Here is an 18,188-nt window from a genome sequence, read left to right on the forward strand (position 1 = left end):
TGCCTCGTGATTTTGACTCCCAAGTGGAACTGGCACTGCGAGTAGAGTGGTGTCTTCAGCGTTGTCGTCAGCGCTGGACTGAACGATCCTCCTGGAGCCATCCAGTGTCCTTTTAAAGCCGGGGCCCATCAGTAAGCCTGGGGACCCTGATGGGCGCTTCTGTGTTTCTTCTGTGTTTCCACGATCTTTGTTGAGTCTTCAGTAAGTCCCGGTCCACATCCTTGCCTCCTCACCATCCATCCGCCTGTGACATCAAACTCCTCTCAGGCACTTCTCCACCTAAGTGGCATTTGTATAGTGGCAAGTATATTAAGGAATCTTTAAATGCCAGCCTCATCTGTCCCCTCTTACCTGCTGGCACTGGGTTCTTCTTTGTTAAGAAGAGGTATGGCTCCCTGCGTCATTGCATCGATTACCGGGGAATAAATGACATCACCATTAAAAACAGGTATCCTCTGATGAGTGGAAGACAGCCTTCTAAACCCCTGAGGGTTTTTTTTTAAATCCCGGTTCTTACCCTTTGGGCTTACCAATGCCCCAGCTGTCTTCCAGGCCCTGATCAATTATGTGTTGTGAGACATGGTAAACAGATTTGTCTTTGTGTATCTCGATGATATCCTCATCTTCTCCCCCTCCTTGCAGGAACACACTCAACACGTTTGTCAGGTGCTACAATGGCTGCTGGAGAACCAGCTTTATGTCAAGGCGGAGAAGTGTGTGTTCCACGCCGAGTCAGTTTAGTTTTTGGGCATATTATTTCAGTGGAGGGGGTCAAGGCGGATCCTGCTAAGGTAAGGGCCATAGCCCAGTGGCCAACCCCTGACTTCAGAAGGTGTTGCAGCAGATCCTGAACTACATCATATCACATCCGGAACTATAGCCTGGTTGTTGCACCCTTAACCCTTTGACGCGTACGATCACAGTGGTGTGATCAGTCTTGGCTGGCCCCTGAAGCATACGATCACACAGGTGTGATTAGAACTTTCAATGCGTCACATCATCAACTGCTAAATTTAAATCCGCTTTTGCACTTTGACAGACGCAAAGCCAGTTCAGACACGCTGAGCGATTGTCATATTATCACCATTGTTCAGTTTTTTCAACCATATAATGTTTATTTTAGTTTTCAGATATTTAAATACACATGAGTGTTAACAAAAAATACCTGTACATTCTCATACATTGTAAAATATATGCTGTTGTCTGTGGGAACGGCAATAATGATCCTTACAAATATAATCTGACGACATGTTTTTATTGATATCATAAACAGATTCAGTAGGTAACTATAAAGTTTGAATAATAAGTATAAAGTTTCAGGTGGAATTCTCAGGCTCTTTGATGTTCTCAAGTTTTATTTCATCTCTGCTCCTGTTCTTTGTCTTCCAGATCCTGAATGGCAGTTTATTGTTGAGGTGGATGCTTTGGAGGTCGGGGTAGGCGTGGTTCTGTCCCAACAGTCCCCCAGAGATAAAAAGGTGCACCCCTGTGACTTTTTCTCTCACCGCCTGAGCCCTGCTGAACGGAATTATGACATAGGTAACAGGAAACCTCTGACAGTCAGGCTGGCTCTGGGGGAGTGGCACTATTGGTTGGAGGGAGCAGCGCAGCCCTTTCTGGTTTGGACAGATCATAAGAACCTGGACCTATATCTGTTCGGCCAGGAGGTTGAATGTTCTCCAGGTCCGCTGGGCACTCTTATTTGGGCATTTCAACTTCTCCCTCTCGTATCGGCCGGGTTCCAAGAATGCCAAGCCTGATGCCCTTTCTCCTCTGTTAGAGGGTCCTGGGAGGGATGTGGCTCCTGACGCCATTCTCCCCAAGGGGGTGGTGGTGGGATCCCTCTCTTGGGACATCGAGCAGCGGGTGGGGAGGGCTGTGCGGGAGGGGGAGGTCCCGAGGGGGTGTCTGGCAGGTCAGTTGTTTGTGCCTGCTCTGCTGCGTCCTGGAGTCCTCCGATGGGGTCACGAATCCAGAGTAGCCTTTCATCCAGGGGTTCGGAGATAGCAGGCCGCCATCCGTCAGCGATTCTGGTGTCCGTCCATGGTCCACAATGTCAGGCAGTTTGTGTTAGCTTGCTCGGTGTGTGCTCAGAATAAGACCTCTAACCAGGTCTCCTGTTGGTGTGTTTCAGCCCTTGCCCATTCCCTCTTGTCCTTGGTCACACCTGGTCCTTAATTTTGTTTCTTGCCATCCGTCATTGAGAGGCAGGACAGTGATTCTGACGGCGGTGGATCGCTTCTCCAAGGCAGTCCATTTCATTCCACAGTCTGAGCGAGCCAACCAGGATCCAACCAGGCATCACATAGTCCAAGCTTCTGGAGTCAGCAGCTACTGTGGGTCGAATATTCCCAAAATTCCCTTCCTGTAGCGTCCACAGCTATGTCTCCCTTTCAATGTTTCATGGGTTATCAACCATCTCTCTTCCATGCTCCTGAACCTGAAGCTGCGGTCCCATCTGCATTGGCCTTCATCCGTCGGTGTCACCGCACCTGTAGGAGGGCTAAGGAGGTCTTGGCCCAGGCTTCCAGATGGACCAAAGCAGCGGCTGATCGTCACCAGATTCCTGCTCCTCTGTATGTGTGTGGTCAGAAATTATGGCTTTCCACCAAGGACCTGCCTCTCCGGGTGCCTTCTTGTAAGCTGGCATCCAGGCTCACTGGGCAATATTGGATCACTAAGGTTCTAAGTACAGTGGCAGTGCATCTCAAGCTTCCATACATGCTTGGTCGGGTTCACCCTCTCTTCCATGTGTCCAGGGTTAAGCCTGTGTTTCATTCCCCTCTAAATCCTGTTCTTTCCCGACATTCTAGCTAAGACTCTTGTCAAGGACTTCTGTTGGCGATGAGGTGAGCCCCTCGTTGGTGCACCAGGTGGCATTCCTGGGAGGGGAGGTACTGTCATGACTTCGGTCTGATCAGCAGGTTGTTGTTGTGTTTTGACAGTTCACCATTAGGCTAGTGACAATGCCCCTGAATTTTCGAGATACCCCTACCGGAGGTAGAACTAAACCCAACAATGTTTTTCCTCATCTCTAAGGTCTCCCATATATGAAATGGATTCTTGGCTAAAAATATTTTACTGCTAAGATTGTTAAATTAACAGATATTGTTATACACCACAAAACCAATAAAGGACTAAAATATAGCCTGTCCGTATGGGAGTTAAGGCATATAAACTAATGCAGATCAATCACACAAGCTCTGAGAGCTTTGAAACTTGACATGTTTGTAGTCAGGAAGTTGATTTAACTACTAGAAAAGACTGGATGTGAATATCTTGATGTATGGAATAAATAGACACATGTAAACACATATCTAAAATAAGCGGACATGCACAAATTTAATATCTATGCAGAATGTTTTCATTTACTTTGTGCTTGCTTTGCCTGGCATTATTATAGAAACACATATGATGGCTTGTTGGAAAGGTGGGGTTGTGCTGAATCCAGCAATACCAAATATGTAAATATATAATAAAAGAGAAGTGTTCTGTCACTCAATGTATGAGGTGTCCAAAATGAATGAAAATGGAACACTGACATAATTGAGTCCAAACCCATTCATTATCAGTGGTGAGAAGAATGTTGAGAAATTCAAATATAAGAGACATCAAAAAATATTTAATATGGCACCTTGTACTATATGGAAACAAAGATTGAAATCGAAAGATAACACCTTACCATAGCACAAACAGGAGACCAGGAGTTTTAACTTAATGAACTTTTTAATAAAACTATAACTTAACTGCACACAATACAACTTAAATTACTGTCTTAAATAAAACAAATGGCAATCTAACTAAAAAAACAAACACTTCGAGGAAATGAGCCCTGTCTTCTCAGGCTGTTTAGTTTATTTTCTAGCAGCAACCATTTGGAACATCAACTGCTTTTGGTAACCATTGGAGAAGGGTCTGGCTGCAGACTTGCACTTGCACTCTCAGACACTGCTTCTGCTAGCGACGTCACTTACAGTCTTTATTTTTTATTTTGTTCTATTTATTGATAACTTTTTGTTTGAATTTCCCAACATTTTATAACAGTTGCCATGTGGCGAAGACAAGAAAAATAAACTCAATTACAATGTCAATTGCAATCGCTACTTGCACTCTCCGCTACCTGTGACTTCACTTGCAATCAACACAAATCTTGCATGTTGCCAGTGGAGACAAGACGCTGTGGTTGTGATTAAACGATTAAAACTAATTTAGTACTATAACGTACAGGGTCCTGCAAGAAAAAGACAAGCACAGACCTTGGCCACAGAACAGCAGAATATGAACGCAATGCACAAAGTCTTTCGTTAAGCGTTTTCCTCCTGTAGAAAAAAACTAACACTTAATGTGGCATAATGTATTCAGACACATTAAGTTCAATTAAAAGACCAAATTCGATATATAGTTATTATTCAATGTACTACAAGGCACGCAAATGGCTATGAACACAATGTGCAAACTTTGTCCTCCCATACAACATAACGCTTAATGTGGACTAATAACAGACTAAGATGATAAAGACAATTTAGTAGGCCTTGCCTAGCCTATATGTCTTGTTGTCGACTCTAAGTATATACAGACCCGCAAATATGAACGGGCATTATGCATTAAGTGATTTTAAAAGGATCATCTCCGTACAGGCAAGCAGACGAGTACAGAACGCAGTGCGTTAAATTGTACATTCAACGTTTTCCTCCTATAGAAAATCATTATAAATAAAACACATAATGTAGGTTAATGGACAAAGACAGTGATATAAACAAGTTGTAGACAGTTTATTCTATATTGAAAAATGCTTAATGTGAAACTTTGCGTGTTGCGTTTATTCTGGGCTCACCTGCTTGCCTGTACATATTAGTTATGTATTTTAATAAAGTAGAGAAACATTGAGTTTGGCCTTTCTCATCTATGTCCATTATGCCACATTTTGCAGTATGTGAGGAAAATACTATATACATATTCCTTATATTAATGAACTGTACATTTAATTTGATATTTTAATAGCATCTTAATATATTAAGCCATGTTAAGTGTTTTGTTTCTACGCTTAGCTAGAGACGTCACAGGTAGCGGAGAGTTCAAGTAGCAATTGCAAGTGACATTGTAATTTAGTTTCTTTTTTCTTGTCTTCACCACCTGGCTTTATAAAATGTTGGGAAATTCAAACGAAAAGTAATAAAAAAAAATAAACAAAATAAAAAATAAAGACTGCAAGTGATGTCACTAGCGGAAGTGCAAATGTCTGAGTGTGCAAGTCTGAGAGTGCAAGTACAAGCCTGCAGCCAGACCCTCTTGAAACATTTTGGGGTCAACCCCCCATGATGTTACAACTGCAACACACCACTCATCCACATTGTCATCAGTGACAAAGTGGGTCATATTTGGACAGTCAGGGCAAGAGCAAAACCCTGTGCAGGTCAAGCCCACAGAAAGACACTGGCATTTGGTGGCATCGGTGCAGTTTCCGTCTTTACAGTAGAGGTGGGTGAGGTCTCTAACTCCTTTAGGTGCTGGTGCCTTCTGGAACATCACAGATTAAATGCAGCCACCTTCTCTGAGCCTCCATCCTCTACAAACTGGGATCCAGAGAAGAGTTTTGGCCAGGTGGCTGGCATCTTCTGTTGGGGGTAGATTTGCTGCTGACACCTCAGCTCATCCAGGTTGGTACAAGGATGCCCATCTTGGTGCCTCTTCTTTGTCTTTCAAGATCTTTGATTGAGTGTTGGTGGTCATATCTATCAAAAACTATAATGACACAGCTGTTACCTTCCTTTCCCATTAAAGTTGCGATCTTTTTCCAGACACACTCACCCAGGTCATTGTATTTTTGAAAGGCTGAATCATTGAGACTTTGAAGAAGATCCATGCCATCAATGATATATGCTGATGGTTCTTTTACACTTGGCAGCTGCTGTTGTCTTCTTTATGCTTCCATCATCAAAAAACAAAGAGGGTGGGACAAAATCATGTTTAATCTGAGATACGAGATTTTTATGACTTGGGAGCGGGGAGATACGAGGTTATGCACTCATTGATAAGAATGATACAGACACAGACGTCGCTGCTACCAGCAGTGTTCATCAAAGTCTGCGGTCTTGTCGAGCCTTTTGACAAGAGATAAGGCTTTAAGGGGTAACTAAACCCCTGGTCAGAGCCTGACTCCACCCACTGGCAATATTTGAAAAATGCTGAAAAGTGGGCAGAGCACAGCGGAGATAGAGGGGACAAACCAAGGGCAGGGCTGAGCCGGTGGGGCGTGAACCTGAGACCCTCAGTGAGAGATTAATTGACAGCTGCTGTTAGAGTCGCTAAAATGGAGAGTGACTCTAGTGACGCAAGTAGTTTTGCAACAGAGCGTTCATTTGAAGTAGAGGACTTTTCTCCCCCACCTTCACCTGAAGTGGAGGATGTCGAGGTGTCTGAGGACACAGGGCCAGGGCCTGAGCCATATCAATTCAAGCCATTGGCTCAAACTGCGGTCTTAACTCCCGGATTCTGATAGGCATCCGATGATGCTAGCGAAGCAGTGCCAACTTTGAGTCAGTAAAATAATTATAAAAACAATAATTTAATGCTGGTATCCAAAACATTTAATTCAATACAAGTAGAATTAGAAATTAGATACATTTTAAAACTGCAATGCACATGTATAATAAGCCTAGTAATAATAACCCTAGTACTATCGATCATAACATACTTCTACAGAGACTGGAAAACTGGGTTGGGCTTTCTGGGATGGTACTCAAATGGTTCAGGTCATACTTAGAAGGGAGAGGCTATTATGTGAGACTAGGAGAGCATAAGTCTGAGTGGACGTCCATGACGTGTGGAGTGCCACAAGGGTCAATTCTTGCACCGCTCTTGTTTAGCCTGTATATGCTTCCACTAAGTCAAATAATCAGAAAGAACCAAATTGCCTATCACAGCTATGCTGATGATACCCAGATTTACCTAGCCTTATCTCCAAATGACTGCAGCCCAACAGGAGGATCTTTGATGACATCTTTGTACGCATACGCGAGTGGTTGTGTGGCAACAAAACAAACAGTATGGCGGGCTGTAAAGACGCAACGAGCACTTTCAAGTGAGTTAAGGCCCGTTCACACCAAGCACGATAACTATAAAGATAACTATAAAGATAACGATATTAGCGTCCACACCAGCGAACGATATTGTCTGTGTATTTTAAGCGGACGTGGCACGTCTGCTGCTTTAAATTCTCGAGCTCATTACAGCAGGATTGATTCTGATTGGTTGGCAATGTTTTATCGTTAATCAGGGGGAAAAAAATCATTCTGAAAGTGATTCCAACGATATAGTTTCTCTGTGCCTTTATCGTTATAGTTATGGTGTGGACTCTGCTATTCTTTAATATTGAGAACGATTTTTAGAACTATATCTTTATCGTTATCTTTATAGTTATCGTGCTTGGTGTGAACGGGCCTTTAGCGGGCAAAATCCTCAATATATAAGCACTTTAACATCTGGGGAAGTCGTGGCCTAATAGTTAGAGGGTTGGACTCCCAATCGAAGGGTTGTGAGTTCTAGTCTTGGGCTGGACAGAATTGTGGGTGGGGGGAGTGCATGTACAGTTCTCTCTCCACCTTCAATACCACGACTTAGGTGCCCTTGAGCAAGGCATCGAACCCCCAACTGCTCCCCGGGCGCCGCAGCATAAATGGCTGCCCACTGCTCCGGGTGTGTGCTCACAGTGTGTGTGTGTGTGTGTTCACTGCTCTGTGTGTGTGCATTTCAGATGGGTTAAATGCAGAGCACAAATTCTGAGTATGGGTCGCCATACTTGGCTGAATGTCACTTCACACTGAAGACCGGAGGAGGTTTGGAGAGAAGCTCAAAATTTGTTTTGGTGACAAAATCGAAGCTATTCAAAGCCCATATGAGATCTGGGATGACAAAAAACGTTGGTCCGACTCGCCAGAGTCTTGGCCACCAATCTGCTGGGGAGACATTTATTCTTATTTAATAGAAACCCCTGGACCCTTCACTCATGAAAGATTAAAGGCTTTCAAAAGTCTGAAGGCCTATGATTATTTTGTTTCTCGAAAAGTTGGGCCAATCTTTTCTGCCAAACAGAAAGCAGTGATTGGCTAAAAGCAGAGGTTAGACCTGGCCAAGCAGAGTCACAGCATGATTCGCTTCTCCCGTGGGTGATCGCCAAAGAGAACGGCGAAATAATCACTGCTCACTGCGACTGCAAAGCCGGGTAAGTCTTCATTGACCAGTGTTCTTATTTACTTATTTATTTACTGAAAATGTAGTGACTGTTGTACCAATTCAATTGTTTTCAGTGTGAGACTTTCAATGGTTTCTGTACTAATGGTGAAAAATTGTATATCACAGCTTACACATTTCTCCTTCTTTCAAATCCAGTCTTGGAGAAATATGCAGTCGTGTAGCAGCTTTAATGTTTAAAGTAGAAGCAGCTGTCAGGATAGGACTTACAAATGCTGCATGTACTAGTGAGGCTTGCAGCAAAGCACAGCTACAGAATGATGTGAGGAACATAGTCTGGGTGCTGTGGATTGCGGTTTGGGACACCTGAATCAGAAAGCGAAAACATATGACTCGGTTGATTTGACTCAGTTTTATTTATTTTTATTCAATCTTCTATAAATACATAGTCACTAAGACTTACCATGAACAAAATGTGCCTCACAAACTCGTTCAGAAGCTGCAGGCTTTCTTCGGAACGTCCAGGTTCAATCGCCTAATTGCACGCAACCATTTCTTTCATTTTTCGCTATCCTTTTCGGAGGGAATTCGAAAAAACTTTTTATCAGGCCCCCAACTAACCATACAATCGACCACACAGCAAGAGTGAACCATCCTCTTCTCTAAATCCTCCTCCAAACGTGCAAAACAATCAAATTACAGGTATCTAGCGGTGTTTCCTGCCACACGATTCCCATGATGCAACGCGACAAACATAAACAATGACGTCACAAAAGATCCGCCTATTGACTCCCTCTGCCAATGCATTGATAAAATTAATAGTTGGATGTGCCATAGCTTTCTTCAGCTAAACAAGGAAAAAACTGAAGTCATTGCATTTGGAAACAAACATGAAGTGTTCAAGGTGAATGCATACCTTGACTCTAGGGGTCAACCAACTAAAAATCATGTCAGGAATCTTGGTGTGATTCTGGAGACCGGTCTGAGTTTCAGTAGTCATGTTAAAGCAGTAGCTAAATCAGCATACTATCATCTCAAAAACATTGCAAGAATTAGAGGTTTTGTTTCCAGCCAAGACTTGGAGAAACTAGTTCATGCCTTTATCACCAGCAGGGTGGACTATTGTAATGGGCTCCTCACTGGCCTTCCCAAAAAGATCATTAGACAGCTGCAGCTCATGCAGAACGCTGCTGCCAGGATTCTGACTAGAACCAGAAAATCTGAGCATATCACACCAGTCCTCAGGTTCTTACACTGGCTTCCAGTTACATTTAGGATTGATTTTAAAGTACTTTTACTCATATATAAGTCACTAAATGACCTAGGACTGAAATATATTGCAGATATGTTCACTGAATATAAACCTAACAGAGCACTCAGATCACTAGGATCAAGTCAGTTAGAAATACCAAGGGTTCACACAAAACAAGAGGAGTCCTCCTTTAGTTACTATGCCGCCCGCAGCTGGAATCAGCTTCCAGAAGAGATCAGATGTGCTAAAACACTAGTCACATTTAAATCTAGACTCAAAACTCATCTGTTTAGCTGTGCAATTATTGAATGAGCACTGTGCAATGTCCGAACTGATTGCACTGTATTTTCACTGTTTTTTTTATGTAAAATCATTTTCTAACTGTTTTTAAATTCATTTTAGTTAAGTAGTTTTTTTCATAATTTTAAAAGTTAAAAAATTGCTTGTCTTTATTTTTATTATTTTTCTTCATGATTATTTTACTTTATTTTATGTAAAGCACTTTGAATTACCATTGTGTATGAAATGTGCTATATAAATAAACTTGCCTTGCCTTGCCTAGTAATAAGTAGACATTTAAAATACATCAATAACTGATATCATAGTTTAAAATAGATAAAATCAGAGTTAAGGCTTGCTTTATGTGTTGCTCGACGAGGATTTCTCAATCGTTGCGACTTTAAATCCTGAGGACACAAAATGCCTTGGAAGCTCCTGCCACGGAGAAAGAAGAGGTGGAGTTACGAGGATTCTCAGACAGTTGAAGTGTCCAATGGAGTTAAGAGATTTGCTCTCAATCTATTTTCAACACTTTAGATTGTTTACCACGTGGGGTTTGACCAATAGCATTGAATTGTGAAAAAATATGAAATAGACAAAATTTGGACATGCAAGGATTCTGCCCGTCAGTGACGATATTTTAATAAAGGTGTTACATTCCAATGTTAACCTGATTCAATTGGATCTGTGGTTCATATGAATTGTATAGTATACTGTGCCTTATGAAATGTATCATTATTAAATGTATCATAAATATAGATCAGCACTTACCTAGTGTAAGTTACTTTGCAGTAACCATGAATTTGTCAACATTCTTCTCACTACTGATAATGTGATTTGGACTTGAGGCTATTTTGTCCAGCGTTCTTTCATTTTGGACACCTCATACATTGAGTGACAGAACACTTCTCTTTTATCATATATTTACATATTTGGTATTGCTGGATTCAGCACAACCCCACCTTTCCAACAAGCCATCATATGTGTTTCTATGATAATGCCAGGCAAAGCAAGCACAAAGTAAATGAAAACATTCTGCATAGATATTAAATTTGTGCATGTCCGCTTATTTTAGATATGTGTTTACATGTGTCTATTTATTCCATACATCAAGATATTCACATCCAGTCTTTTCTAGTAGTTAAATCAACTTCCTGACTACAAACTTGTCAAGTTTCAAAGCTCTCAGAGCTTGTGTGATTGATCTGCATTAGTTTATATGCCTTAACTCCCATACGGACAGGCTATATTTTAGTCCTTTATTGGTTTTGTGGTGTATAACAATATCTGTTAATTTAACAATCTTAGCAGTAAAATATTTTTAGCCAAGAATCCATTTCATATATGGGAGACCTTAGAGATGAGGAAAAACATTGTTGGCTTTAGTTCTACCTTTGGTAGGGGTATCTCGAAAACTAAAGCACTTTTTGACCATTTGTCACTAGCCTACATGTGCTTGTTGTCTTCGTGATTCCCTCCCCATCATTATCCTAATTACTACTACAGCTGCTGTCACATCTGTGACTCATTAATTCCTTAATTCTTAATTCCTTAATTCTTCCCCTTGTGTGTAGTCTTGTGTCTGACCATTGTGGTGTTAATGCGCTATGCTTTGTTCAATTCAATTCAGTTCAAGTTTATTTGTATAGTGCTTTTTACAATATAAATCATTACAAAGCATCTTTACAGAAAATTGTGTTTCTACAATATTTAGTAGTAGCTTATAAGTGGTGACTGTCAGTTTGTGCACGTATGACAGGATTTTTCAGAAAAATTTATACAAGACGTAGTCAGTCAGACGATGAACATTATTAACAGCAATTATTATATGATGCAGCCACACTTGTAGTAATATTTGTTAGTTCCGTTTGTTTATTCAGGGTTATCACCATCTGAGGTCCTCTGAGGGGTCAGCATCATCTCTTCTCAGGTGTTCTGGATCCAGACTGGAGCTTGTGTAAATCCTAGTTACCACAGGATGTAAATCCCGTGGCAAAACATAGAAACAAATAAAGACATCATTAGCATAGATACTGTTCCAACAGAGTAAAATTAATTAGTTTAACCCAAGCTAAAGAATAAGAATTCGCATTTGATACAACTGCAGTCACAATTAAAGAGATACATTATTCGAATGCTTGGTGAAAGAGATACGTTTTTAATCTAGATTTAAACAGAGAGAGTGTGTCTGAACCCCGAACATTATCCAAATGTGAAAAATGTGAAAAAGCTCTACCTCCTTGAGGGGACTTTGCTATCCTAGGAACTACCAAAAGTCCAGCGTTTTGTGACCTTAGGGAGCATGGTGGATTGTAGCGTGGTATAAGGCTAGTTAGGTATGCAGGAGCTGAACCATTTAGGGCCTTATAGGTAAGTAATGATAATTTGTAACTGACACAGAACTCAATAGGTAGCCAGTGCAGAGACTGTAAAATGGGGGTAATATGATCATATTTTCTTGACCTGGTAAAGACTCTAGGTGCTGCATTTTGGACTACCTGTAGCTTGTTTATTGAAGATGCAGGACAACCACCTAGCAGTTCATTACAATAGTCCAGTCTTGAGATCATGAATGCATGAACTAGCTTTTCTGCATCAGAAGCGGGTAACATGTTTCGTAGCTTGGCATTAGTTCTAAGATGGAAGAATGCAGTTTTTGTAACATGGGAAATATAATTTTTCAAAAGAGAAGTTGCTGTATAATATAACACCCAGATTTTTGACTGTAGAGGAAGTAACAGTACATCTGTCTAGTTGCAAATTGTAATCTACAAGATTCTGTGCATTTTTTTTTTTTTTTTTGTCCGCTAATTAATATTTGTGTCTTATCTGATTTTAATAAGAGAAAATTATTGGTCATCCAATCTTTTACATTTTTAACACACTCTGTTAGCTTAGATAATTTAGAAGTTGAATCTGGTTTCATTGAAATATATACAGTAGCTGAGTATCATCAGCATAACTGTGGAAACTAATCCCGTATTTTCTAATAATATTACCAAGGGGCACCATTTATATTAAAAATAGAAGGGGACCTAGGACAGATCCTTGTGGCACTCCATATTTTACTGGCGATAAATGAGATGACTGCCCATTTAAATAAACAAAATGGTAGCGATCTGACAGGTAGGATCTAAACCATCTTAGAGCCTGCCCTTGAATACCTGCAGTGGTGGACGAAGTACACAAATCAAGTACTTGAGTAAAAGTACAGATACATATGGTAAAATATTACTCCAGTAAAAGTAAAAGTACTCCTTTTTCAATTTTACTCAAGTGAAAGTACTTTTCTTTTGGTCTGTACTGTATATATGACATGATAATAAGGCCTGAAGTTAGGAAGAACATTTTAAGGAAAAAAATAATTAAAAAAAATTCATAATGATTTTTTCCTTCTCAAATCTTGTCTGTGGGTTAAAAACACCCCTGGCCAAATGGGGTGCATCTCTTCCCACTTTGATAATTACTGTAGTTACCAAGTTCTGAACATCACATCCTTTCTTTTCTAACCAGATGTAATCTATCTATCTATCTATCTATCTATCTATCTATCTATCTATCTATCTATCTATCTATCTATCTATCTATCTATATATATATATGTGGCTGAATAAAAATATTTGGACATTTATAAAAATTACATCAACTTAGCACCAACAAGCTTGTTAGCTAGACAGTTAGCATCAGCTAACAATATTTACTTATTTTCAGTACGATGAACATTCATGTCTCTCTACTCGTCTAGTTAATCCCAACAATATACATATGTATAACGTTACTGCCGATAAACAATATAAAAACAGACGTCACATAGGACATTTTAATAAAACTGTTAACATTACGGCAGCGGTGAATTTGAACATGCATGAGTTATTGTATTTAATCTGTGTTGTTTTAAGGTTTTTGCTGTTGTTGTTGTTGTTTTTTTACCTAAAATTGATGTGTCTGCATCGTCTGCACTCGAGCATTTGAGTGGGCTTAAATAAATCTCTCTTTACAACGGATTTAGTTCCCAAACAACTGACAGTTTTGACCTAAATATCATTTTCAGTTACAATAATTAATCCAAAATTTCGACATAACTCACTTTTAGCAACATCAGACGCACGCGCGCTCACAAGATCTCCCGGTTCTTACTTCTGGTGACTCGCACTAAACGGTTCATTTGAATCAGTGAGTGGTCGACTCCAGAACAGCTGCAATCGGATCATTCTAATTCGTAAACGAATCGTTTGGTGCGATTCGCGATCCGATTTAAAAGTTTCTTTTGAAAAGACGCAGTTCGTTCATGATGAATCAGACACCGCTTCTGAGTGTCGGAGCACGTGATATAAGGAGTAACGATATGTTTTATGAAATGTAGTGAAGTAAAAAGTACGATTTTATGCTTTGGAATGTAGTGAAGTAAAAGTAAAAGTTGCTCAAAATAAAACTACTCCAGTAAAGTACAGATACTTGAAAAATGTACTTAAGTACAGTAACGAAGTAAAGCTACTCCGTTACTGTCCACCACTGAATACCTGTATAGTTTTGTAATCTATCCAGGGGTGTCGGACTGGGGGTAAAACCAGTACTGATTACCAGGGCCCCAAAGGAAGAGAGGGCCCTCGAAAAGTCTGGAATATATATTTTCAAGGGGAGGGGGGCCCATTAGGACTGCCTTTGCATTGGACCCGGGATCTTTTGCAGCGCCCCTGAATCTATCTATAAATATGTCATGGTCTATGGTGTCCAACGCAGCACTAAGATCAAGTAAAACTAGCAATGAGATGCAGCCTTGATCTGACTCAAGAAGCAGGCCATTTGTAATTTTAACAAGTGCAGTTTCTCTGTTATGGTGGGGCCTGAAACCTGACTTTCTTCATACAGATCATACAGATCATTCATACAGATTTTTGCAGGAAGGAGCTCAATTGAGCAGACATAAATGGAAGATTTGAAATAGGAAATAGTTTTATTAGCTTTTGTTTGTCTACAATATATCTTTTTTTTATAAATTTGTATGCAGCTTTAGTTCTAGTTATTTTATTACATAAAATTAAACAAAAAATGACAAATGTTGCCTTGGAAACTAGCTGAAATAAAGTAAGTCTGTGTTTTTTAGATTGTATCGATTGTATTTTACATTCATTCCCATCAGAGATGAATGTAAAATAAAACGTAAAAAGAAGACTGTTCTTTTGAGTGTGAATCATAATTTCCTATAACAAGTTTTTCAAGGAACAAATATTTATAAATATTTCTTAGTTCTATTTTTTAGTTGGCCTAACTATAATAACCCTGACCCTATTCAAACAAGTGCTTCATCAAACTGAACATGATACAAACCCATAATCCCTGCAAATAACAATTACACATTTTATATATAAAAAAAATGTTGGAATACACATACCATTTAAGATACACTTGATATATTACAAAATCACAAATATAAATACAGTGTGTAAAAAATAAAAAATAAAAACAATTAAAAAGAAATCATACAAACATGCACAATGTGTCCATGAACACCAGGGCTATAATAAATCCAATCTAAACAGATCCAAATACCATCATCCAGCCAGCATGTGCATAAAGTTTAAGTCAAATTAAGAATTTAAATAGAAAATGACAATTTAAGTATATACAGTTAATATTGGTAATAGCATTACCAGTATAGTTTATGTACAGGATGTGAGTTAATCTTCTCACTGTGGTTGCCAGAGCCCCAGTAGGCGCAGAAATAAATGGCAGAATGTTTCGGCTGAGAATTACTCAGTTTTAGATCATAAAGCTTTGTTTTGTCCACTGTGAAGTCAGCTGCATCAGCGCTGGTATCACGAGCAACACTACCTCCTTTACTGATGTAGAGTAGCCTCGTTGGGGCTTCTTTGTCTTTAACTTGGTACCAGTGGATATAGTCTGAAGAGCCCTCATACTTGCAGGGCAGATATATAGTTTTGCCCACTCCTTTAACCAAAACCTTTGGACCTTGATCCAAATCCAGTCCCAGCACAACTGCTTTAATTTAACAAAGAAAGCAAACTTCAATACATTTAAATAATGTTTTTATTATTATTGTTATTATTATAATTATTAGTATTATTATTATAAATGTCACTTACCTGGCACCTCTAAGAGGAGGACAATAGAAATGTATAAAAACATCATTCATCTGGTGAAAAATGTGTATAATTGGTGTAAAGCTGTCTTTGAGGTTTCACACTGCTTTTGTATGAACTTCAAAAATGGGGTGCTGATGTCATTTCCTGATATGGAGATACCTTAGAAACCATGTTTAAGCAAATTTAGCATGAGCCTTTTATTTAAAATGAAATTGTCACATTATCCCCAACTGTAATATATTAGACAACTTACTGTATCAGAAGGATTAAAAATAAAAATGGTTATGGTCATACCAACGCTTAAGGTTATTTTAATTATATTGCATTTGTATAGTAAGACTGTATCAGAAAACAAGAAAGCTGAGAAAAAAAAGTGAAAAAATAAACTGACAGGCCAGATGTTTTAAACAAGCTAGTATACAGTAACAATAGACATTATGATTAAAGTTTTTTTTATTGATTTTCATTAACATGCAACAGTCACAACCACACATGCAACATTCAAACCCATCTTGATTTCTGAGAGACACTGCTACTCTGAGAGGCTCTTTTTATTCCCAGTCATGTTGCATATTGACCTAATAAGTTGCAAATTGGTCCTCCAGCTGTTCCTTATATGTACATATAACTTTTCCGGCCTCTTATTGCTACCTGTCGCAACTTTTTTGGAATATGTTGCTCACATGAAATCCAAAATGAACCAATATTTTGCATGACATTTCAAAATGTCTCACTTTCAACATTTGATATGTTATCTATATTTTATTGTGAAAAAAAAAAAAAAAATTATGAGATTTTTAAATTATTCAATTCCTTTTTTACTCACAATTTGTTCAAAATTTTTTGGAATCAGGTTTGTTAATAAAATAAAATAAAAACCCTGGGTTATAAAGCAGAATCTTCATCATTAGCATAATTTTTTATTTTTGCTAAAATGGCTCATTTTGATTTAAATCTGTGAAGTTTTGTTTTTGTACAATTCAGTTAAAAAAACATTTAGCTAATGATTACACTGTGTTCATTCTTCATCTTAAATTTACTTTTGTTGTGTTACTGTCTGTTTTATTAGTTTTTGTTTGTCTACCGTATATAGTTTTTTATTCATATTTATGCAGCTTTAGTTGTAGTTATTTTATTACATAAAATTAAACAAAATAAAAAATGACAAATGTCGCCTTGGAAACTATTGGTAACAAAGTAAGTCTGTGTTTTTTAGATTGTATTTTATTCTGTTGTTTAATTTTCAAGTATTTTAAGGAAGTTGTCTTTCCCATCAGTGATGAATGTAAAATAAAATTTAAAAAGAAGACCGTTCTCGTGAGTGCGGATCATAATTTCCTATAAAAAAGTATTTCAAGGAACAAATATTCATAAATATTTCTTAGTTCTATTTTTTAGTTGGCCTAACTTTAATAACCCTGACCCTATTCAAACAAGTGCTTCATCAAACTGAATATAAAACAAACCCATAATTACACATTTTATTAAAAAAAAAATTGAAATACACATAACATTTAAGATACACTTGATATATTCCAAAATAACAAATATAAATACAGTGTGTAAAAACAAAATCATTCAAACATGTACAATGTCTCTATGAACACCAGGACAATAATAATTCCAATCTAAACAGATCAAAATACCATCATCCAGCCAGCATGTGCATATAAAGTTTGTCAAATTAACCATTTAAACAGAAAATTGCAATTTAAGTATAAATATTGGTAATAACATTACCAGTATAGTTTATGTACAGGATGTGAGTAAATCTTCTCACTGTGGCCGCTGCTTGTGTCCCAGTAGGCGCAGAAATAAACAGCAGAATGTTTCGGCTGAATCTTACTCAGTTTTAGATCATAAAGCTTTGCTTTGTCCACTGTGAAGTCAGTTGCATCTCCAGCGCTGGTATCACGAGCAACACTACCTCCTTTACTGATGTAGAGTAGCCTCGTTGGGGCTTCTTTGTCTTTAACTTGGTACCAGTGGATATAGTCTGAATCACTCAGACCATCCACTTTGCATTGCAGATATATTGTTTTGCCCACTCCTTTAACCACAACCTTTGGACCTTGATCCAAATCCACTCCCAGCACAACTGCTTTAATTAAAAAAAGCAAACTTGAGTACATTTAAATAATGTTATTATTATTATTATTATTATTATTATTATTATTATTATTATTATTATTATTATTATTATTATTATTATAAATGTCACTTACCTGGCACCTCTAAGAGGAGGACAATAGAAATGTATAAAAAACATCATTCATCTGGTGAAAAATGTGTATAATTGGTGTAAAGCTGTCTTTGAGGTTACACACTGCTTTTGTATGAACTTCAAAAATGGGTTGCTGATG

The 18,188-nt window shown here is 38.5% G+C and overlaps 1 gene segment (V, D, J or C); it reads right to left on the reverse strand.

The window, feature by feature from the left end:
- Nucleotides 1-15,368: 15,368 nt before the first annotated feature.
- LOC113040711 (T cell receptor alpha variable 34-like) lies at nt 15,369-16,336 on the reverse strand. The segment is given in 3 exon segments: nt 15,369-15,721; nt 15,826-15,834; nt 16,333-16,336. Coding segments are annotated over 3 exon segments (366 nt in total).
- Between the last annotated feature and the right edge of the window lie 1,852 nt (nt 16,337-18,188).

The sequence above is a fragment of the Carassius auratus genome, chromosome 2 (assembly GCF_003368295.1).
Source record: "Carassius auratus strain Wakin chromosome 2, ASM336829v1, whole genome shotgun sequence".
Lineage (NCBI taxonomy): Eukaryota > Metazoa > Chordata > Actinopteri > Cypriniformes > Cyprinidae > Carassius > Carassius auratus.